Consider the following 19,171-nt stretch of genomic DNA (forward strand, 5'->3'; position numbering starts at 1 on the left):
ACACAACTTGAGCAGAGTGACACAAGGGCACCATCAGCATCTGGCTGCCTCTTTTCACTCCTTGGAGGTGTTCAGGAGAGGGCTGGGGAGCACAAACATTGGGGTTTGGTCAAGTTTACACATGGGCCAAAGTGACTGCCCAGGACTTAGGGAAAAGGTGAGGCATGAAGGCAGCAGAAAGCACAGATGTTACAATGAGTGATGTGCTGAGGGAGGAGGCAGACACCCCTGTGGCATCTGAGCTGGTGACAGCTACTTCTGACCTCCCCCTGTCCAGAGGTGCTAGACCCCAAACAACTGCAGAATGCGAACAGAATAAACTTCTCCAAAGACCAGAGGCCCTCACCCTCCTGCTGATGTCAGGGGTGAGCAGCTGCAGCAAGGAGGCAGCTGGGATCATCCATACCTCTCCTGAATTCAGACATCCTCGTCAGCAGTTTGGAAACAGCCCTTTCCCCTCCACTCCTCTGTCACAGCAGACTGTTTACTTTGATTACATTAAAAAATCTGCCTCTAAGTCTTTCTGCTGTAACAGCTCCATCCTTTGCCTCCTCTTCTCATCAAGGCATTTTCAATTGCTCACTGGTGGGGCCAGGCTGGTTCAGCACAGAGCATTCACCATCCACAAAGCCCTTCTGAAAATAAGGGGTCCTCACTGAGGGTTTGGGCACTCAGGGTGTCACCCTTAGGGTGGGCACTGCACTTTGCTTTCTCTCCCTTAGTAAGCCCTGGATGAAGTGTTCCAGGGAATTTTCCCTTTTATCTGTATGTGGACACTGCCAGTCTTAAAAGGGAGCTTATAAAAAAGAGGGACAAGAACTTTTTACACAGGTAGATAGGGACAAGGGGAACAGTTTTAAACTGAGAGAAGATATATAGATGAAATATAAGGAAGAAATTCTTGGCCATGGAGTGGTGAGGCACTGGCACAGGTTGCCCAGAGAAGCTCTAAATTACCCCTGGAAGTGTTCAAGGCCAGATTGGGTGGTGCTTGGAGCAACCTGGTCAGGTGAAAGGTATCCCTGCCCATGGCAGGGGGTTGAAACTAGATGGTGTTTAAAGTCCCTTCCAACCCAAACCATTCTGTGATCTCTCCACTCTTTTCTTCTCAGCCCCCATTATGGTAAGTGCCTGCACAGCCTGAATATTCAGGAGCTCTGCTGGAGCTGTTATCCTGCATCCAGCCAAACTGGACTGCCCTGTGCACTGGCCATGTGGGACAGGAGTAGCTCCTCAGTATTTCTTTGGAATAACAACTTGTACTCCCCAGGGAGTCCTGGATTCAACTCATACACACACAGTAATAAAATTCATTTCACTTTATCATCACTTAGGATTCCTGAAAAATTATGGGAAACACTGCTCCTTTTCATAACAAGGAGGGACAGAGGAAGATACCCTTCAAATACAGTTTTTCCTCACCTAGTGTCAGCTGCAAATTTAGGGAAGAAGAAAATCATACATATAGACACACTTTCCTAACTTCCACCAAACTTACTTCTCTGTATGCACATGGGTACACATAGGAAATCCCAACTCCCTCACCTTGTGGTCTGACAGCCAGAAACAAGCCCATAAAGAACAGGTCATCAGAGCAGGACCCTGCTCCTGCTGACCCACGAAGCACCATACTGCTGCAGCTGAGTCTGCAGCACCACTCCCAGACAGGAGTTAACCTCCTGGAGTTAACCTGACAGTGCAAAGGGGGTTTTACACAATTCTGCAAGCACAAAGTCTGGAGGTGGGAAAGGATCTCGGTGACACAAAGCAGGAAAGAGTTCACTCAACCAGACCATTTGCCTTTTGAGTCACTTCCAGGCTGCTGTTCCCTAGAAACACAGCTCAAGTTTAACTTTTGCATCCTTGACTGTAGTGCTGATGCAATTTTTCTCATGCTTGCCCTCAGCCAAGCTCCCTCACTTTCCCAGCCCTCTCACTCTTCACACCAATCCAGGGGCATTTGGGCACCCTGGTGCTGTTCCACCTGTGCTGAACAAGCACAGGCTGCTAAAACCACAGCAAATTTCCTCTGCACCTTCTTTTTTTCCTGTCTGGTGTTTATTTTTCACACAAAACCCACCTGGAGGTGGATATAACCATTTCTGCCCACTCTCTTAACTCCAGTAGGGCTTTTCTCAAAATGCACATATTTAACCAGCTGAAGGAAGAACAGGCTTTAGTATCATTTGTGTCCCCAAAATCTAAAGCTTTAGGCAAGGCTGCCTAAGCCTCACTTTTGGAGGGAGCGTTTCAGCCAGGCCAAAAGTGTTTCAGAGCTCTCATTAGGACTGGGGGTTAGCATAAAAATGCCAAGAGACATCCTTGGCTTTAGCAAAGTCAGCTGTGCCAGGAGTTTGGAAACCCAGGGTGCAGAAGGCAGAGCAGTACTAACACTTCCCTAGGGAGATGCTGCTTTCCAGCCCCTGCTGCTACCAGGCTCTGAGGTGAAAACATCCAAGCTGCACTCGCTCATCCAAATTTCCAAGCCTTTGGGCCAAGCACTGCTACTTGAGATCACCAGTCCATGGAGTGACTCGATAGGCTTAGCCCTTCTCTCCTCATCTGAAACCATGCTCAGAAAGGAAAATCCCTGCAGCTTTCCCAGGGAATTTGCTTCCCATTACGCCATCGACTTCTAAGACCTGATTTTCAGTGTGTCCCTCCATTCTCCCCTCAAACTAAGCTGCCTGTGAGCCAGGCAGGGTGGCTGAATTGCATTTGAGAAAGGCAAGCACGAAATGAGTGAAGCACACTGCCAAAAACCCACCCCGCTTATGGGAAGCAAGAGGATTGTATTTCATTTTGCAGTTCACTCAGCTCAATCCCAAAGCTTCAGGCTGCCTGGAAAGCTCCCCTCTCTGCTCCAGCACTTTCTGCTGGTGACAATTAACAAATTCAAAATATTGATATGCTGTAACAAAGTAATCTCCAGCTGCACTCTCCCCATAAGAGATTTGGTGCAGCAGTCTCTGCTCTCTGTGCACTCACACAGTTCCTCCCTCACAGTTTTTCCATAATCAGACCCTGGTGATTGCTCTGTCAGCTGATGGCAAAGAGTGCTTGAAATCATTTATTTGACGCACATCAACACAATAGCTCCTTGTAACTGCCATGAACTCCTCATAACTGCATTCAGGTAGGGTTATGGAGAAATCAGGGATTAAAATCAAAGCAAAACTTATGTCTAGAATAAGCTGAAGTGGTCTGAATCCATTCAGCAGCAATTCTCCTCTTCTGCACTTTTATTACTGCTACAAGTAAATCCATGCCCAGTTTGACTTGCTCACACAAGCAGAGGAGAGATCAGTTTGAGTCCTCTCCTCCTGGCTTGAAGCATCATTACCTGAATTCCCCAGTGATACATTCTGACACAGCAGAGTACACATGTGAGATGTTCAACTTTCCTCCTCTGGGAATACTGACTCTATCAAACCTTGCTGATTTACCTCTGTCCTACTCCCTACTCAGCCCTCCAGGGGAAATTTCAAGGACAAAAAAAACACCCAGAAAAACTTAGAAAGGGAAACAGATAAAAAGTTTTTTTCTGAAGCACAAATATTTCCGTTTTCAATTCTACACAAAGTCCCAGGGCACTGAGGTCAGTTTTGTTTTCCTTGGTACCAGTGTTCACAAACCCTCCAGGAACACCCAGTGACGTAAATGAGGTCCTAAGAATGTAGTTTTGTTATTATTAAGAAACTGCAAAGATGAACAGGGTGCAATCTTCAGAAATCATGTGGCTTCTGATGGGGGGAAATTGGTGAAATGCAATTACGCAAAATGAAAGCCAAACGAGGCAAGAGCATCTGTGAAATGAGTATTAAAAGTGACTATCCTCATTTAAAATGAAGCTCTTCACAAAGGCAAACGAATCCAGTGCTTTCTAAACCTAGATATATCTATTTGTAGAGCATCACTAAGCACCTGTACCAAAGTACACCTAAGAATTTGATTTTAATTTCAGAGCTTTGTACCATTCAAACTTGGTGAATTCTCACCAGTCCTGTTCAAGGTTAAACACCAGAACTTTTAGTGAGGGGATAATCCAGTTACTAAGGCTACTAAGGCCTTAGCCTGCAATACAAGAGAATCCAGGTTTAATTCCCTGATCTTCCACGGGCTTCCCATGCCAGGTAATTACTTACAATCATTTATGTCACTGAAGTAGTTGGATGCTGATTTTCCAGAGCTCTTAACATCATGGTTAGAAAGCACTGTCACAGCTCCAAATGAGAGAGCTCAAGTGCATGTTTTGTTGGAGAAAAACAAAATAGCAATTAGAAGATGCTTATTTGGTAGTAATGCTGCATCTAAGAGAAATATTAGCATCAAAAGTGTGTATAAAAGAAAATCTACATATTTAGCAGCTAGAAAATTACCTGCCTTTCTCAAAAAAAAAAAAAAAACAAAACAAAACAAAAAAAAAAACCCAGGTTTACCAATCTGTGTTATACTAACACCTAAAAATACCAACCAAACATTATCAGTATACTGAAAATGTACTACCTCAGCTGTGATAATATTTGTTATCATTCAAAAGAAATCTGTGTGCCTGTGTGTGTGGCTTCCATTTTAATCTAGAGCCCCAGACAACCTCTTGACAGGATGTTTCCTTCCCATTAAAGCCATCATGCTCTGATGCTTCTTTAGAACTCAGTGTCAGAAGGAAAGGAGGAAAGAAGGAGCTCTTCCAGTGAACAGCTCTTGGCCCAAAAGCAGCTACTGTGAAGCTGCAGAAATTCAGCCTGTAGGCAGCTATCACCAGTGCTGTGAAATAAGATGCAACAATCACCTCTGGGCAGCAGCCACCCAGGGAGCAGAAACACTGAGGAGCTGAAGGTCCAGTGAACATCTCACTTGTCAATTCCCAGTAGTTAATCCCAAAACTCCTGGTGAATGCCCCAAAATCCAGCCTTTTTCCCCAGAGGAGACACAGTGTCGTGCTTCTCTTGAGCAGTGCATGTGCATTACAGAGAGGCAGCTGTGATTTCATTTGTTTGTCACCAGCAACACATAATACAGAGACAAGCATAATACAGCATACAGGTTTTTCAGGCAAGGAACCAGCAGTTAATGATTTGAGTGGGTTTTGGATGCTTTTTATTTAAATTCTCAGCTCCCTGCTCAATTCTGGCCCTCTTCCTCCAGTGCCCCTCATCAAGTTCCTTGTCTATTAATCACAGAAGGGACCTTGAGCTGTTAAAATCCAAGCTGTGAACATAAACTGGAGCAGCCTGGGTGACTGCAGCTTGTATTGGCTGTTTCTGGGAGGCTCTATCAGTATAAGGAAAACACTCATTTCATCAAGAAGCTAAAACACAAATCATATTTTATTACACCCTGAGATTCCTGTTATGACAAGCATCTACACGACCACATTTTACCTCCATCTCATAATTATGCAATATACCTGCAACAAATCCACTCCTCTAGTACTTGTCACTGCAGAAGAGGAATTGGTACTTAAGAGGTGCTTAGAGTCCCAGTTCAACCACATAAACACTGCTCCAGAAGCTGCAATGAGTCTGAAGTTCATGTTTATATTTAAAATATCTAGTGAGTTATTTCCAAAACCCAAGAGGGCCTCCAGCATCACAAACAATCAATTCTGAGCACAAGCTGTGATTTCAAAGCTCCTCTTACTCCTATAGGAGTGGATTTTATTGTCAGTTGACTTTGGTGAAATTTATCAGATTATTTTCAGCTATAGGAAGCAGTTGCTTGACTCACAACAGAAACCCTTCAGCAGAAAGTTTCCACATTTTTGCAACTAAAAACTCTCCTATTTCCCTCAAATGGTCCCATCACTGACTATCCCATTTCTCTGGGCCAGTGCTCCATGAGTTTCCATAAATTATTACCTTATCCAATTATTTCTTAGATCCTCTATTACCATAATATTTACTAGTATCCACTCTTAAATACATCTTTGTCCACAGTGCTTTCTCAAGAAAAGGGAATACTCTGATCCTTCTCTTTCCAAAAGGTTCTTAGAGATATTTGGTGATGTGATGAGGGCCAGGAAGAAGTCAGTAGCAGAACAATCAAGTTAGGTCTCCCCGTTCGTAGTTTAACACCCTTGTCATAAATCACCTTTTGATTCCTTATAGGCAGACAGTTCCAGTGCATTAGGCTCACACAGAGCCCAAAATCTTAAAAGCTTAGTTCCCATGTCACAGGCAAAGATGTGAGGCATGTGGATAAAAGAACTCATGGAAAAAGTTGGGAATACGTGGCAGGACAAGGACAGAGTGTCACCAGCAACAGCTCTCCTCAAATTTTTTGCTGTTTCTTTTCCTCCCAAACACAAAAATCAAACCCCTGTCTTTGCATGCAGATAGGCAGCAACCCTGGGGGATGCTGGCACTACCAGAGAGGATTATCAGGAAGCCTTCACTTCTTGGCCATATGGCTGCTACGGATTAAACCTTGTGTTTACCTGCTGCTTCTCTTCTGGGAGATGACCACACACTGTCAATCATTAAGCAAGCAGGGGAATGCCCAGACACACAAACAGGCTCACACTCCACTTGCCAAATTGGCTACTAAGCCATATAACTATGCAAACACACCTAAGTGTGGCAGGATGTTCTTTCTGTTTACCCTTCAATCCGAGATAAGAGGGTCAGGGTCAGACTCTCACGTGATTTCTACATGCCAGTACCCTGGCCCTGCTCTCTTTTGCTGGAATTAGGCTGCAGAAAGCTAGGACAGAGAGCAAAGAGCCAAAGGAACTCACTGCTTTGAGGATTGCCACTGCATCCTGCTGGAGCCACGTCGGGTAGACGACTTCATCGTTCAGAATGGCCTCGAAGAGGTCGTCCTCGTTCTCGGCCTCGAAGGGCGCGTGGCCGCACAGCATCTCGTAGAGCAGCACTCCCATGGCCCACCAGTCCACATCAGGGCCATACAGCATCTCCTGCAGGATCTGCAGCACAGGGAGGAAAGAAACACCAACCCTGAAGCTTCATATGGGAGCAGGGGATGGAAGAAGGATGTGGAAATGGTAATATAGAAGTTCTCGCTAACAGTGCTCTCTGTTAGGATGTCCAGGACCATGAAGTGATCTCACTCTGGGAACCCCAGATCAGCACTAAGTACATCAGGTGCTTTAAGCAAGGGCTGAATTAGCTTGGCTGGGTCACCTGGGAAGCAAGGCCTTAGAACAATGCTGGGGCTGAGCTGGAGGAGAAGGGGAACTCCAGCAAAACTGGCTGAGCTCAGAAGCAGCTGAGCAGCCGTGTGTGAGCTGACATTGCCTCCTCCTTACCCTTTCACGGGAAGAAAACACCTACCTGGCTCCTACAGCAATGCTTTCAGCTGGAGAGGGGAAGCAGTGTCAGTGTGGGAGATGGTGCAAACATCAACCAAAGAGAGAAATTCAATTGTGTTGAAGGATGTGAAACCTTGTCAGAACATCTGGCAGCATCTGGAGGGCAGCTGTTCCTTAAAGAGGTGTTTATTAATTTTGTTGTGAGATTGGGGAATGACAGGGAGTGTGAGGAGGAAGAAGAAGGAACTGTGTAATGAAGGAGAATTCAATCTCCTTTCAAATCAAGCTGGGACAGCATCTGTATGTGCCTCTCAAGATTTTTGCAGCTCTATTTCAATTTTTCACCACACATTTTCTGGAGAAAAATATAGGCTTATTTTGGTGCATAGAGCAGCCTGAAGATTTACTCATGCTTTACTTCACAAGGGGCTGATAATACATCTGAGGAGGAAACCTTGAGCTCAGCAATCAAATGAGGCAAAGCCAAAGACACTGGCAGTTCCAAAGCTAACCTAACTTGTCTCATGGTGGCCATTTTCCTGACCAAAGAAAGGTTTCCTCACCTCGGGAGCAATGTAGTCTGGCGTGCCACAGAAGGTGGCTGTGGTGATGCCATCGTGAATGCCCTCTTTGCACATTCCAAAGTCTGCCAGCTTGCAGTGCCCCTCGTAGTCCAGCAGCACGTTGTCCAGCTTCAAGTCCCTAAAATGAGAATAATCCAGAGTCACTGCATGCTTGGAGCAGCCCCACACAGATGCAGGCACCATCCCAGGCCTCAGAAGCTCAACCTGCAACCTGGACAAATCCCATTATCATAAAAAAAATTAAGAAAAGTCACACAGGAGAGGTTTTCTTTTGCTTCATCTCTAACAAAAGGGAGGGAGGGAGGAAGAAGCATCATTCTGCCAGTGCCATTTAATGCTGCAGGAGTTTGCCCACATGGGTTTCCAAACACACCACAAACCTGGCTGGCAAGGCTCCTGCTCGTTTAGCTCTGAGACTCACTGGAGCAGAGGCTGCCAGAGCTGTCAGATTGTGTAAGGATGTTATGATGCAGCAAAACGCTACACACAGGCTGCACTCTGATTCAGCCAAGCTGCACTGGAGCAGCCACTGGAGCTGGGGAGCACAGCAAGGCCTCTGCAGAGGGTAAGCACCTTCCCTGCTCTCCTGAGGTCTTGGGCCTTCAGATCTCCTTGTTATCAGCCTGACTGATAAACCCCATCTGGAGCATCATCCAAGCTGAGAAGAGAAGAAACTCCCTACTGACATCACACCACATGGGCAGGGGGAATCTTCGGGCAGCACAGGATGTTTCCATCATAAGGCAAACTCCTAAAGTCCTCCCAGCTGCATCAATTCCAGCAGTGCACTAATATAAGCAGTGAACATCCCCCACAGCCCTCACTGGAGTGGGGACTTCCTTGGCACTGTCACATGAGACCTGCAGCCCAACAAGCTGCAGGGGGACATGTTTTCCAGTACATCACCTCTAACAGCCTGGGAGCTCCTCAAGGAAAGCACAGCTGCCAAAATGACAGAGCCCTAAGAAAGCTTATCAGCTTGCCTGACCTTGAGATTGCCCATGGGAACAGCCTGCAGCCAGAAGCACTGTCAGGAACACAACGGGGTCATCTGCAGACTTCGGCAATGCCTGCCTAAAAATGCAGCAGCTCGTAGCACCTCTGCTTTGCAGCTGCAGACAAACTCCAGGCACCACTGCAGATGCAGGAGAGGAGCTCTGATGGGAGCTCTGTGCAGCACAAACAGCTCACAGCTCATTTTTGGAACTGTGTCAGGTGTTGGCCCAAGAGCTGCCCAGAGCACTCACAGCAGCACCGTGACGGGGAGGTTTGACAAAGCCATCTTTAAAGTCATTCTGATGCCCACATCAGGATCAAAAACCAAAATATATCCTAGAGTTTCAGAACCCCTTCATGCTAGATTCTTGATCCACTTTGCCCTTTGGTTGGATATCTACTTCCCTAGGAAGGGAGAGCAGTAGGGAGGGTGGTAACACAGGTGGTGACATCTCCACATCAATATGAAAACCTATGGTTGAGCTGAAATCTGAATCCAGCTTGATCCTGTTCATTCTCTATCTATGATCCTTAAGTGAGAATCAGGGGGTTGATGGCTGTGTTGTGCATTGGCATTTCCACGGGACTCCAGACAGCCCTCCCTCAGCTACACTGCTGCACTGGAAAGATCAAGGACACATTGTGTAAGACAATCAGAGCCACATCCTCTCCTAAAGAGATAAGGAAAAGTATTCTTAGCCTCTTTTGAATGGATGGGAAAGCACAGGATAGAAGTTAAGAAATGTGCCCATGTCCCCCAGAGACAAGGCTGAACACTAGCTTCCTGAATTCCAGCTCGGATCTTAATCACAAGATCACACATCCTCTCTCTTCAACTTTAAGTTGGCTTGGCTACACAAGCCAGCAAAAAGCCTTTCTGCAACACTGCTGCCCTTCCCAGCAGGCCCACAAGCTGCCCAGTGGCCAGTGAAATTTGGATGCCAAGACAGTGCCCACGCCTGTTTCATGCTGCAGTGTTTGCTCTGGGTGGGATGCTCAGCAAGAGACACTTATTTTTTCTCTTCTGAGAATCACAAATGATGGCTGAGGCATGTGGGCAAAGGCTTGTCCTGGAAAGGCTTTAGGCGAGCACAGGGAGAGGTTTGTGCGTGGTTGCCCACAACAGCCCATCTTCAGCAGTAGTTTACAGCCAAAGCTCCTGTTGCTCTTCCCTGTGGTTCCTGGCAGGGCAAGGAAGCCCTCCAAGCATGAAGGCAGGCCTTGTTTTCAGGAATCTGCCACGATGTGGCTGAAATGCACAGTTTATTCTTGGCTTGGGTTTAAATGCAGCAAACACCTTCTTGGTCCTGGGCAGTGCTGACTGTTGCGGTGTGCCCCTAAAAGACACAGCTGGAAGGGGAATTTTGGTGAACTCGCTTGGAGATCCCCCTAGCAAACCTCCTTCTGTTCCCTGAAACATCCACCATGTCCTGGAAGACTTTGGGCATACCTCAAAATACACCATCCTTACATCTGAGCCAGCAGAAGCACAGTCACGAATGTGGAAGAGCAGAGGTGAGAGGCAGCTTCGGGGCTGGGCCAGCTCTGCTGACCACGTTGCCAGGGCACGCTGCCACTTCCCAGCCTCTGCCCCACAGGACATGCTGCAGGATCTCCCAGATCCCTGTCAGCTGCACAGTGCCCCATGCTCATCCCTGCAGGTGCAAGAGTGCTGTGCTGGCTGTGTTCTTCCAGAGAGTCTCTGTCACTGCCATTAAATTTAAACTGTCTGCTTCTTGCTGGGTAAGCGTAGTTCTAACCACACGAGGCAAAGCTCCAGCCCTTGGCTTCTCCACACTGCACGTTAAACCCATTAACAGTGTCTGTTGTCTCCTCCTGACTTCTCTCCAGCAGTGTGAAACCCAACACTTGCATTTTCTATTTTCACATAACCTGTAGTGTGACGTTACTCTGGCTCTCACTTGCTCAGGCCCTTGGCTACGTGCAGATCATTTCAGAAGAGGACCTCCCATGACCACAGAAGGCTGCTCGACGCTCTTTGCTCGGCAAAGTGACAGGACATCATCCTACGCTTCCCTCTCAGTGGCAGCCTCAGCCACGGCTCCTCTAGAGCCTGCTCTCTCTGGCTGCTCCATATGATAAATCCCTGGGAAAGCTGTGGTTTGAGCATTTGTCCCAAGCCATCCCAGCAGTGTGAGCTCTGAACTCACTGCTGGATGCTGACAGGTCTCCCCACGCACGGAACCCTGTAAGCCAGCACGGCCACATGAGAGGAAAAACACTGACAGTTCTCTGAGATTTACAAGGAGCTCTTCATTTTCGCAGCAAGGATTCCGGGAAGCTGATGAAACTGGAAGCCATCCAGCTGAGAAAGGCCAAATCTACCTCATTTCCTTAATACTTGCATTTTCCATCCAATATTTTTAGCAGTTCTGTGAAGCAGTAACGGCAGAGAGGTTTTCTGAGGCTGCGTTTCTAAGGTCCGGCTGAGCTTCTGCCTTTCACTGGCAAACCCTCCCTGGAAAACAGGCTTCATCCTGACTCAGAAAAGGCTGTCTTTGTCCTCACCCTCAGCTATGGCACACTGGCTTAATGGCCTTGTTTAGTCTAGACCCAGAAGAAATGACAAAATGAGCTGCTTCAGTGTCACTCACTGGCAGAGGTGTTCTTTGCACATCTGCTGCTCGAGTTTGACATTCGTAAAAAATCCAAAATTACAATTGCAGATGATCTGGTCCTTTTCCAAAGCATCTGTCAAATGCAATTTCCCTGCACCAGGGACTTTTGCCAGGGAATGTGTGTGATACACGTACCTGCCATCTCACTCCTGATGTAGAAACTGTATTTGAAAGGATGAAGCTTAGTAGGTTTTTTCCTTATTTTCGTTTCATCACCCTGTTTTGGTAAGGGCTGTCCATGTAGTAAGGATCTAGAGGTATAAGGGTGGCAAACACTGCTTCCTGCCTCCACTCAGCTTTATCCCAGTTTTGCTAATCTCAAAGGTCCAGTTTAAAGCTCATTAAAACCTGGTGCTCCCATCTCAATGCAAATCACTCAGTCGTGAAAGCAGTACCAGCCACAAAGGTAAATGTGGCTAATGTAGAACTCCAACCAAACCGTTTTCAAAAAATACACAATGAAAAACAAAATCCCCAAACATGAAATTAGCTAAATGAGTAACTTTGGCTTCTCTGAAGGGGAAAACTTTCCCTTTAGACACACCTTAAAAACACTTTGAGTGAGCAAATGTGCAATCAAATCCCTTTGCAAGCAGGGATAAGATTTTAATTTTTCTCCACCTCTTCTGCTGAAGCCATTTTATTTCACAAAAATACTGCAATCTCCATCATGATGCAGAAAAAATGCATTTCTGTTGACTGCTCTGGTAGCCAAAACAATACACATTTCCAATTCCTGCTCCAAAAACATTGTAATTTTTTTTTTAATGAAGGAACTTCAACAGAAGAGAATGAAAGATGTACAACTTGCAGAATAGCACAGTTGGGAAGATAGTTAAGGAAAAAGCAGTAGTTTTCAAGTTGGAGGCTTTGCTCCAAATACAGTGGACAGCAGATTTAAATCCATACTTTGATTAAATAAGGAGGAGAACAGATGGAGGTCTCAGTTTTATGTAAAGCCCTAAATACTGCTCTGAAGCTGATAATGTCTCCCATTTTCCTTTGCATTCATAAGGAACATCCAAACTAAAATACTTCATTTTACCTGAAACTATTGCTGTCTTGACTCGCAAAAAAAAATATAATTGCTTTTAAAAAGCCTTAACATGTATTTTGGGCTCACAAAACTATTTTCTATCTTTCTTTCCATACTAAATCTTGGAGACTCAGTTAGGAAACTCAAAGAAAATAATTATTTTCATGAATCTATTCCCACCAGCTTTGGACTAGGGATCTCCACATTTTATCCTCAAGATTTTATACCACTTTGGGAATTAGGGCTGTTTCTACTGTGAGTCTTGGGTTGTAGAGAACTTGCTTATAAATTCCTTCACAGAAAATGGTTCACATCTCCCACATTTTTCTAATAACAACCAAACAGTATTTATTTCTTTGATCAAGTCAACTTTTATAACCAGAAACCCATACTCTCATGGCCCCAAGGAACAGATAAGCATGTCCTAGGCAGTGGTAAAGCTGAGTGGCAGCAGTAAATACAGGCTGAAGCTGACACCTGCAACACATTCTACCAGAGCTAAGACATAAAAGCCCAGGCTGAGCTGCTGGGATTTGCTTAGGCACATCTTTAGGGCAGGAGGAAATGCTGAGATCACAAATGAAACACCAGGTTCCTGGCCTTTGAGAAAGGGAGCCACAAAGCAGAGATCAGAACAGGATCAAGCTGCAGCGAGCTGGAGAAAAACAGTTGAAATCCTGAGTTTTGCTGCTGAATAAAAAGAGGCAGGACACTGTTGTTACCCAGCATATAAGCAGTGTGTAGGCATTTACACACACCACTGTGTGGGCATTGCAGGCTGAGATGCAAAGTGTCGCTTTACACACCTGCAGCTTCCCAGCACAAATCCCAAAATCCCATGGGATTCAGTCTGTGTGCTCCATCCTCCCCAGCACGGCACGAAGTAATGTCAAAATACACAGGGACTGCAAAACGTAACTTCAACTCTTTGTTTCCTTGAAAAACATTCCTTTGGGTAAAGAAAACATTTATTTTGGTTTCCAAACAACCTCCGAGGTGAAACCCACCCAGACCACTGTCAGCCACACAAGAGACAGCCTGCCTACAGCAAACTGCAACCTGCAGTGCTGCATAACAGGACAGAAATGAAGGGAAATTCTCTCCAGATATTTGTAATTTGTAATTACCAGAAAGTAGGAACAAAACAGAGCAAGTGCCCTTCTACGCTGGCCTAACAGCCAAAAGTTGTTTCCAAAATCTGACCAGACTTCAGTGTTTAGGGACTGTAAATACAGCCACCACGGCTCCAGGCTGACCTTCTCATTTCTCACAAACAAAGCAATAGCAGAAATGTGATGTGATGATTCATGGATCCAACCCAGAATTCAGGGTAAGTGGTACAAGTAAGTGAAACTCCACTGAAAATCCACTCTCATTGCTGGGCCACTTCACAGTAGACAGCTGCCTTGTCCTTGCTGTCCATGGGAGCCAGAGGAGGTTTGGGGGAAAAGGTGAGCAGTGCTCCTGCCAGGATCCCAGCACCATTCCTGGGGCTTTTACAGCCCCATCCCACCACAGCACATCCTGCACAGACACCTGGGGAGCAGAATGTGGCAGAATCAAACAAGAGCCTCCTGCCTTGTCTCTGCTTCACCCAACACATCCTGCTGGCACACAGAGCACAGACCTTTGGAAATGCTCTGCAGCCATGTGTTAGGGCAAAGGGATTGATGGATTAGGGATACTCAGCCTGCAGAGCAGGCTCCACCTCTCTTGCAACACAAGACGTTCAGACTTGATGCAATATGGACTCAAGTCCAGGGTCAGACACAGCACTGGAGCATGCTGAACACTCTCACCACAGAACATGGCTAAGGACTGCCCTGAGGGCAAGGTCAGGAGTGGGTGAATTAGCCCAGGACAGATCCTCACACCTCCATCTGTGCTCTTCAGGATGCCCAAAGGCACTGGGTATCAGTCTTGCACACTCACTGGGTAAGTCTGATTCTTGCTCTGCTGCTTGGGCTTCAGACTAAACAGACTGGCAGGCACTGTATCCAGAAGTGCTGTTATTATTATTTTAAAGTCAAGCAGCCCTTGAAGCACAAGGACAAGTTTCTGCAAGGAATCTGCCTGCATTAAGGCAGCACCATGGGGTTTTTGGCAGAGATGGGCTGGCACCCAGTGCTGCTGGCTGTCCATCTGCCTGACCCCTTCCTGCCTGCAAGGGCTCCCCAGCCCACATTAGAGCACTGGCCCTCTCCTGCTAAACCCCAGGCTGCTGCTCTGAAGACAAAGCAGTGCCCAAGGCACTGACTTCTCTTACAGCACAGGAGATGACCCTACCCAGCATCCAAGACCTCTCTGGTGGTTTGAAGCACCAGCACTCCCACCTCCCCTTCCTCTGGGCACTTCAGAAGGGCACCTGTGGAAGGTTAACACAGTTACTCACAGGATTTAATTGCTGCTGAGATGAGCAGGAATGATTCATCCTCCAGTTAAAACAAGAGTGGTAGGCTCAAGTATAAAGGCAGAGACTAAAAACCCTGGGCACACCACGAGAGATGATCACAGAGCTTCCCCCACGCTGGTGGGACAGACACAGTGGGACCTCAGTGAGTCCCTCTGGGGTCAGGCACACCCACAGCAGCAATAAGAGGGCTGATGACAGTGTCAAAAGGCAGCTTTACAAGGGCAAAAAGACATGGGGGACATGTGAAATGGGGCAGCCATGAGCCAGAGCCATTACTGGTGAAACACAGGCGTGCTGGAGGTTGCCACACTGGAGTAATCCCAAAGATGGCACAATCCCTATAATTTATTTATACATCTAAATTGGTGTGCGTGCATTTTTAATGGATACTTATATATAATCTATTTATATATAATCTATTTATTATTTGCTGCACTTTTATGTGGGACTCTAAATCAGGAAAGAGGTGCTACACTTGAAGTGTTTCCCTGAATGCCAGAGCTTTTGTCCTCCCATTTACTGCAGGAAGGGGAGAGGTGGAGGGAAAAAAGCTTCGTGTCCAGCTTTTGGTATGGATGCCACGCGTTCTGTCTCTTGTTGAGCTGCCAGCCTAGTCCTGTGATAGACTCCTCAGTCCCACTGGGCAGCAACACTGGAATTTGCTGGCCCTGAAACATTACTTGCTGAGTTGTTCCCAACAGAGCTTTTATTTTACCGTTGCCAGAAAAAGAGGGGAAAAGGAAAAAAAAAAATTAAAAAACCCCACCAACCACAATGCTTCTTTTTGTGCATCCCATTGCCTGAAGTCTTCAGAGGAGGCACACAACAGATTCAAGACCCAAAAGCAGGAACAAGAATCAGGGGACTGATGGAGTTAGGAGAGGTTAAAAAGCACAAGCCTGTTGTGTCACTTGGACAAAAATAGGTCAATGTTGATTCAAAGCCTGATATAGAAATGAAAATGAAATCAGGTTTGTGCCTGCAGCACACTGTGGTCTCAACATTACAAGATGGAGTGAGAGTTATCCAGGGTTAGTCATCACCAGCTGCCCACAGCCCACCACAGGGCTGCTGAAGGTGTCCTGGTAGCATCAGGGTTGGCCTGGGCTGCTGAAAAGGCTCCTCCTTCCCCCAGCACACAGAGACAGGTCCCCACTGTGTGCCACTAAGCCTGTCCTGGGGGAATGAGCCAGCAGCCCACACCAAAGGGACTCTCCTGCTCATCCCACAGCTGCCATGGGATCCACCCTCCTCACACTCCAGTCTTAGGGAGAATACTTTGCTCCTAGAAATATCAAAGAAAATAAAAATAAAGGTGTCCCTATCCATCAGGGTGATGTGTGCAGACTGCCTCTAGCTTGCTTGGGCAGCAAAGCAACCTGAGCTGGTACTGGCAATGCCAGCAATGCTCTGTGGGAAGGAGACTCCTGCCTGGAACCTGTAAATCTGGTCAGGCAGACTTCTCCACATTCATCTGATACAGGTAAGGTTTACTATACTCTGAGCCTGACTCTAAATCTAGGGATATCAGTGAAAAAAAAACAATTCCTATCAAGTTGACTTAATTTTGAAATAGGCCCTGAGAAAAAAAATTACTTAACCTTATTAAGGCTCTGAATTACAGATCCAGATTTATAAAGCTAAGGCTATAGGTGCTAATCTCCTTTCTATAATGGAATAAACAAAGCTGAAGGCAGGAGTACTGTATTTTTAGACAGGATTTTTAAAAGCACCTTGCTTTGGCCTGTAGATTTCCACTGCCAAATTTACTATTAACTTTTGAGGGAGCATCTGTGCTGGCCCAGCAGGGCTGCTTTTGAAAATCTCACCATCTACACTGAATTTTTATGCACAGAGCAAAAGAACAGTCTCCCTGCTAGTGACACATTGTGGGCACAAAGCACACAGCCATCCCACTGCTGCACAGGAGGGGGTTCTGCCTGGTTCCCCTTGGAAGAAATGAATGAATTTCCTAGGAAATGCTGTCCTGAGAGCTGTTTCTTAAAAAAACAGACCCACACCATCACTGATATAATTGGCTCTTTTTTTTTTCTAAGACTCCAGGGAACCTTTAGGCAAACAGTGCTTTTCTGACTGCTCTGATCTCTCTGCTTTTGACCACAGCAATCACTTAAATATAAAATGGAAGAAGCTTTTCTAGGAGCCTAGAAGATGGGTCATTACCCCAAGATTTAGTTTCTCATTTCATGTGAATTACAGGTGATTCACCCAGAGCTGTGTGCAGCCCAAGGATCCTGGATATGCAGGTGAATTCCTGGCTGGGCATGCTCAGCTCTCTGCAGTCCCACTCTGACTCCTGCCAGGCTGCCTGCATGCAGGAACCAGTGACACTGACCCTTTTGCCGTGCTATCAGGGACAGACCAGATCCCATGTGTCACCCCAAATGCCACACAGCATCAAACAGACCCCAGACTGCCCATCAACAACACTGGCTGGTGTTATCCCCAGGCACATCAAGTACTTAACCCTCAAGTCTCATTGGTCTGGGCTCCCTCTTCGGCTGGCACAGGGAAACAGATGCTTTCTCAAGCCACTACAGGCCCTCCAAATTTGACTCACCAGCTGACAAGGCTACCAAAGCTCCCAAATTAGGTGCTTAGATGGCTGCCTGGTTGTTAGTAAAGCAGCAGTAACCCAGAGCAGGAATCAAATGATGCTCACCTGACAATGGCTACCAGGCATAAGGAGCTGCCAACTGCCTTGTTCCTGTTATGTATGAAACAAATGACTCACAAAATGAAATAAGCAGTCTCCTCTGCCCCATCAAGGAAAAAAATAGAAATGGGATATGAGTGAGGAAAATCTGTCTTCACAATGCTCAGTCCTTGAATTTTTAGCACATTCACAGATCAAGTCCCTCCGAGTCCCTTTGGCCTCTGACACGTGTGACCATGGAGAAGGATGCCCAGGGTACTGTGTGTCTATCTGGAAATATTCCTCCTGACATATTCAGATTTTACTGTTTTAGCTGTGGAAGATCTGAAGCTGTCAGGTCCCTCTTGCTTACACAGGCTCCAATTATATGTCTTGCTTACAAATCCCTTTGGTCAGGAAGAAGACACCACAAACCCTATTTCTAGTCTAGGGTGACAAGAAACATCAGGCAAAAACCTTGGTGCCTCTTGCTGAGGTACCATATCAGATAAAAGCTGATTTACAGATTTGATTACAGATTTTATACCTACACAGAATTACAGATTTTCTACCTACACCTCCCATGTTTACAACACAGGCCAGAACTGCACAATACTTATTTTCTATCACAATGTAAAAGTTATTCAACTTGAAGGCAAGGTGATTTTCAAAAAGCTCCTTGTCTGTGCTCGCTAAAGTTACACCCTGGTGGCATCTAAAGTGTGCTGTTTTTTAGCTCATGTCCTCATCAAAGTTTAGCACTCTCCACCTATAAGGCTACATTTTCATTTTGTGGCAGGAAAGTACTTCTTAATGTTATTGACAATTCCAGTGGTTTCAGCCATCAGGTGCTTCAAACTCATCTCCACAGTCAAGTACTGCTGCTCTCAGACTGGACTGCTGCTCTCAGATACTCTCCCATGAATAAATAATTGATTGAGGACTAATGGAAAACCTTGGCGGCTCAGGGAAAGCAGAATGACTGTACTGTCCTGAGAAAAAGGAATAAAGGTATTATTTTAATACCAACATGCTGAAATGCATCACCCACAATTGACACATTAAAGCTAATGAACCCCTGAAACATTTCTAGATGGATTTGCAGACATGGAGCAATAGATGGGCCATGTCATCTCTGCACTTTGGGGACATTATTTTTAAGTTTACCTGTCCTCCATCTCTGTTCTCAAACAGACTCCACAATGCTTTACTTCACAAATGGTTTGCAAACTTCTCCATGGTTTTGCATGAGGAATGATTCCACCTGAAATGATCCCATGGCTGTGAGAGCACGGGACACTGTGTGGGGGTGGTGCTGTGGGTGCTGCAGCGTGCTTTGCCCCGGGCTGTTAACAGGAAAGCAATCACACCATGCCATAGCAGCTGCTTTCCCATCAAGGTTATGTCCAAGAGCATTTGCAATCAGCTTTTGAACACTGGGTTACTTCACTTCCCACCTCCCATTGTCCCTGTGGCGACTTGGGAAGAACCACAGTGATACAAACACAAACCCATCCTGCTTCCTCTCCAGCCAATCCCTTAATTTGGCGCTTGGAATCCTTGAGTTTCCCTTG

At 46.2% G+C, this 19,171-nt stretch overlaps 1 protein-coding gene across 1 annotated transcript in view; it reads right to left on the bottom strand.

Moving 5' to 3' along the window:
• PRKCH (protein kinase C eta) overlaps nucleotides 1-19,171 on the bottom strand; it is a 112,218-nt gene that overhangs the window by 11,996 nt on the left and 81,051 nt on the right. Inside the window, exons 11-12 of the mRNA XM_002200361.7 lie at nucleotides 7,837-7,975; nucleotides 6,740-6,928 (exon numbers count right to left, since the gene is read on the bottom strand). Coding sequence (XP_002200397.3) covers nucleotides 6,740-6,928; nucleotides 7,837-7,975 — 328 coding nt within the window. The remainder of the gene's footprint in view (nucleotides 1-6,739; nucleotides 6,929-7,836; nucleotides 7,976-19,171) is intronic.

Source organism: Taeniopygia guttata, chromosome 5 (assembly GCF_048771995.1).
Source record: "Taeniopygia guttata chromosome 5, bTaeGut7.mat, whole genome shotgun sequence".
NCBI lineage: Eukaryota > Metazoa > Chordata > Aves > Passeriformes > Estrildidae > Taeniopygia > Taeniopygia guttata.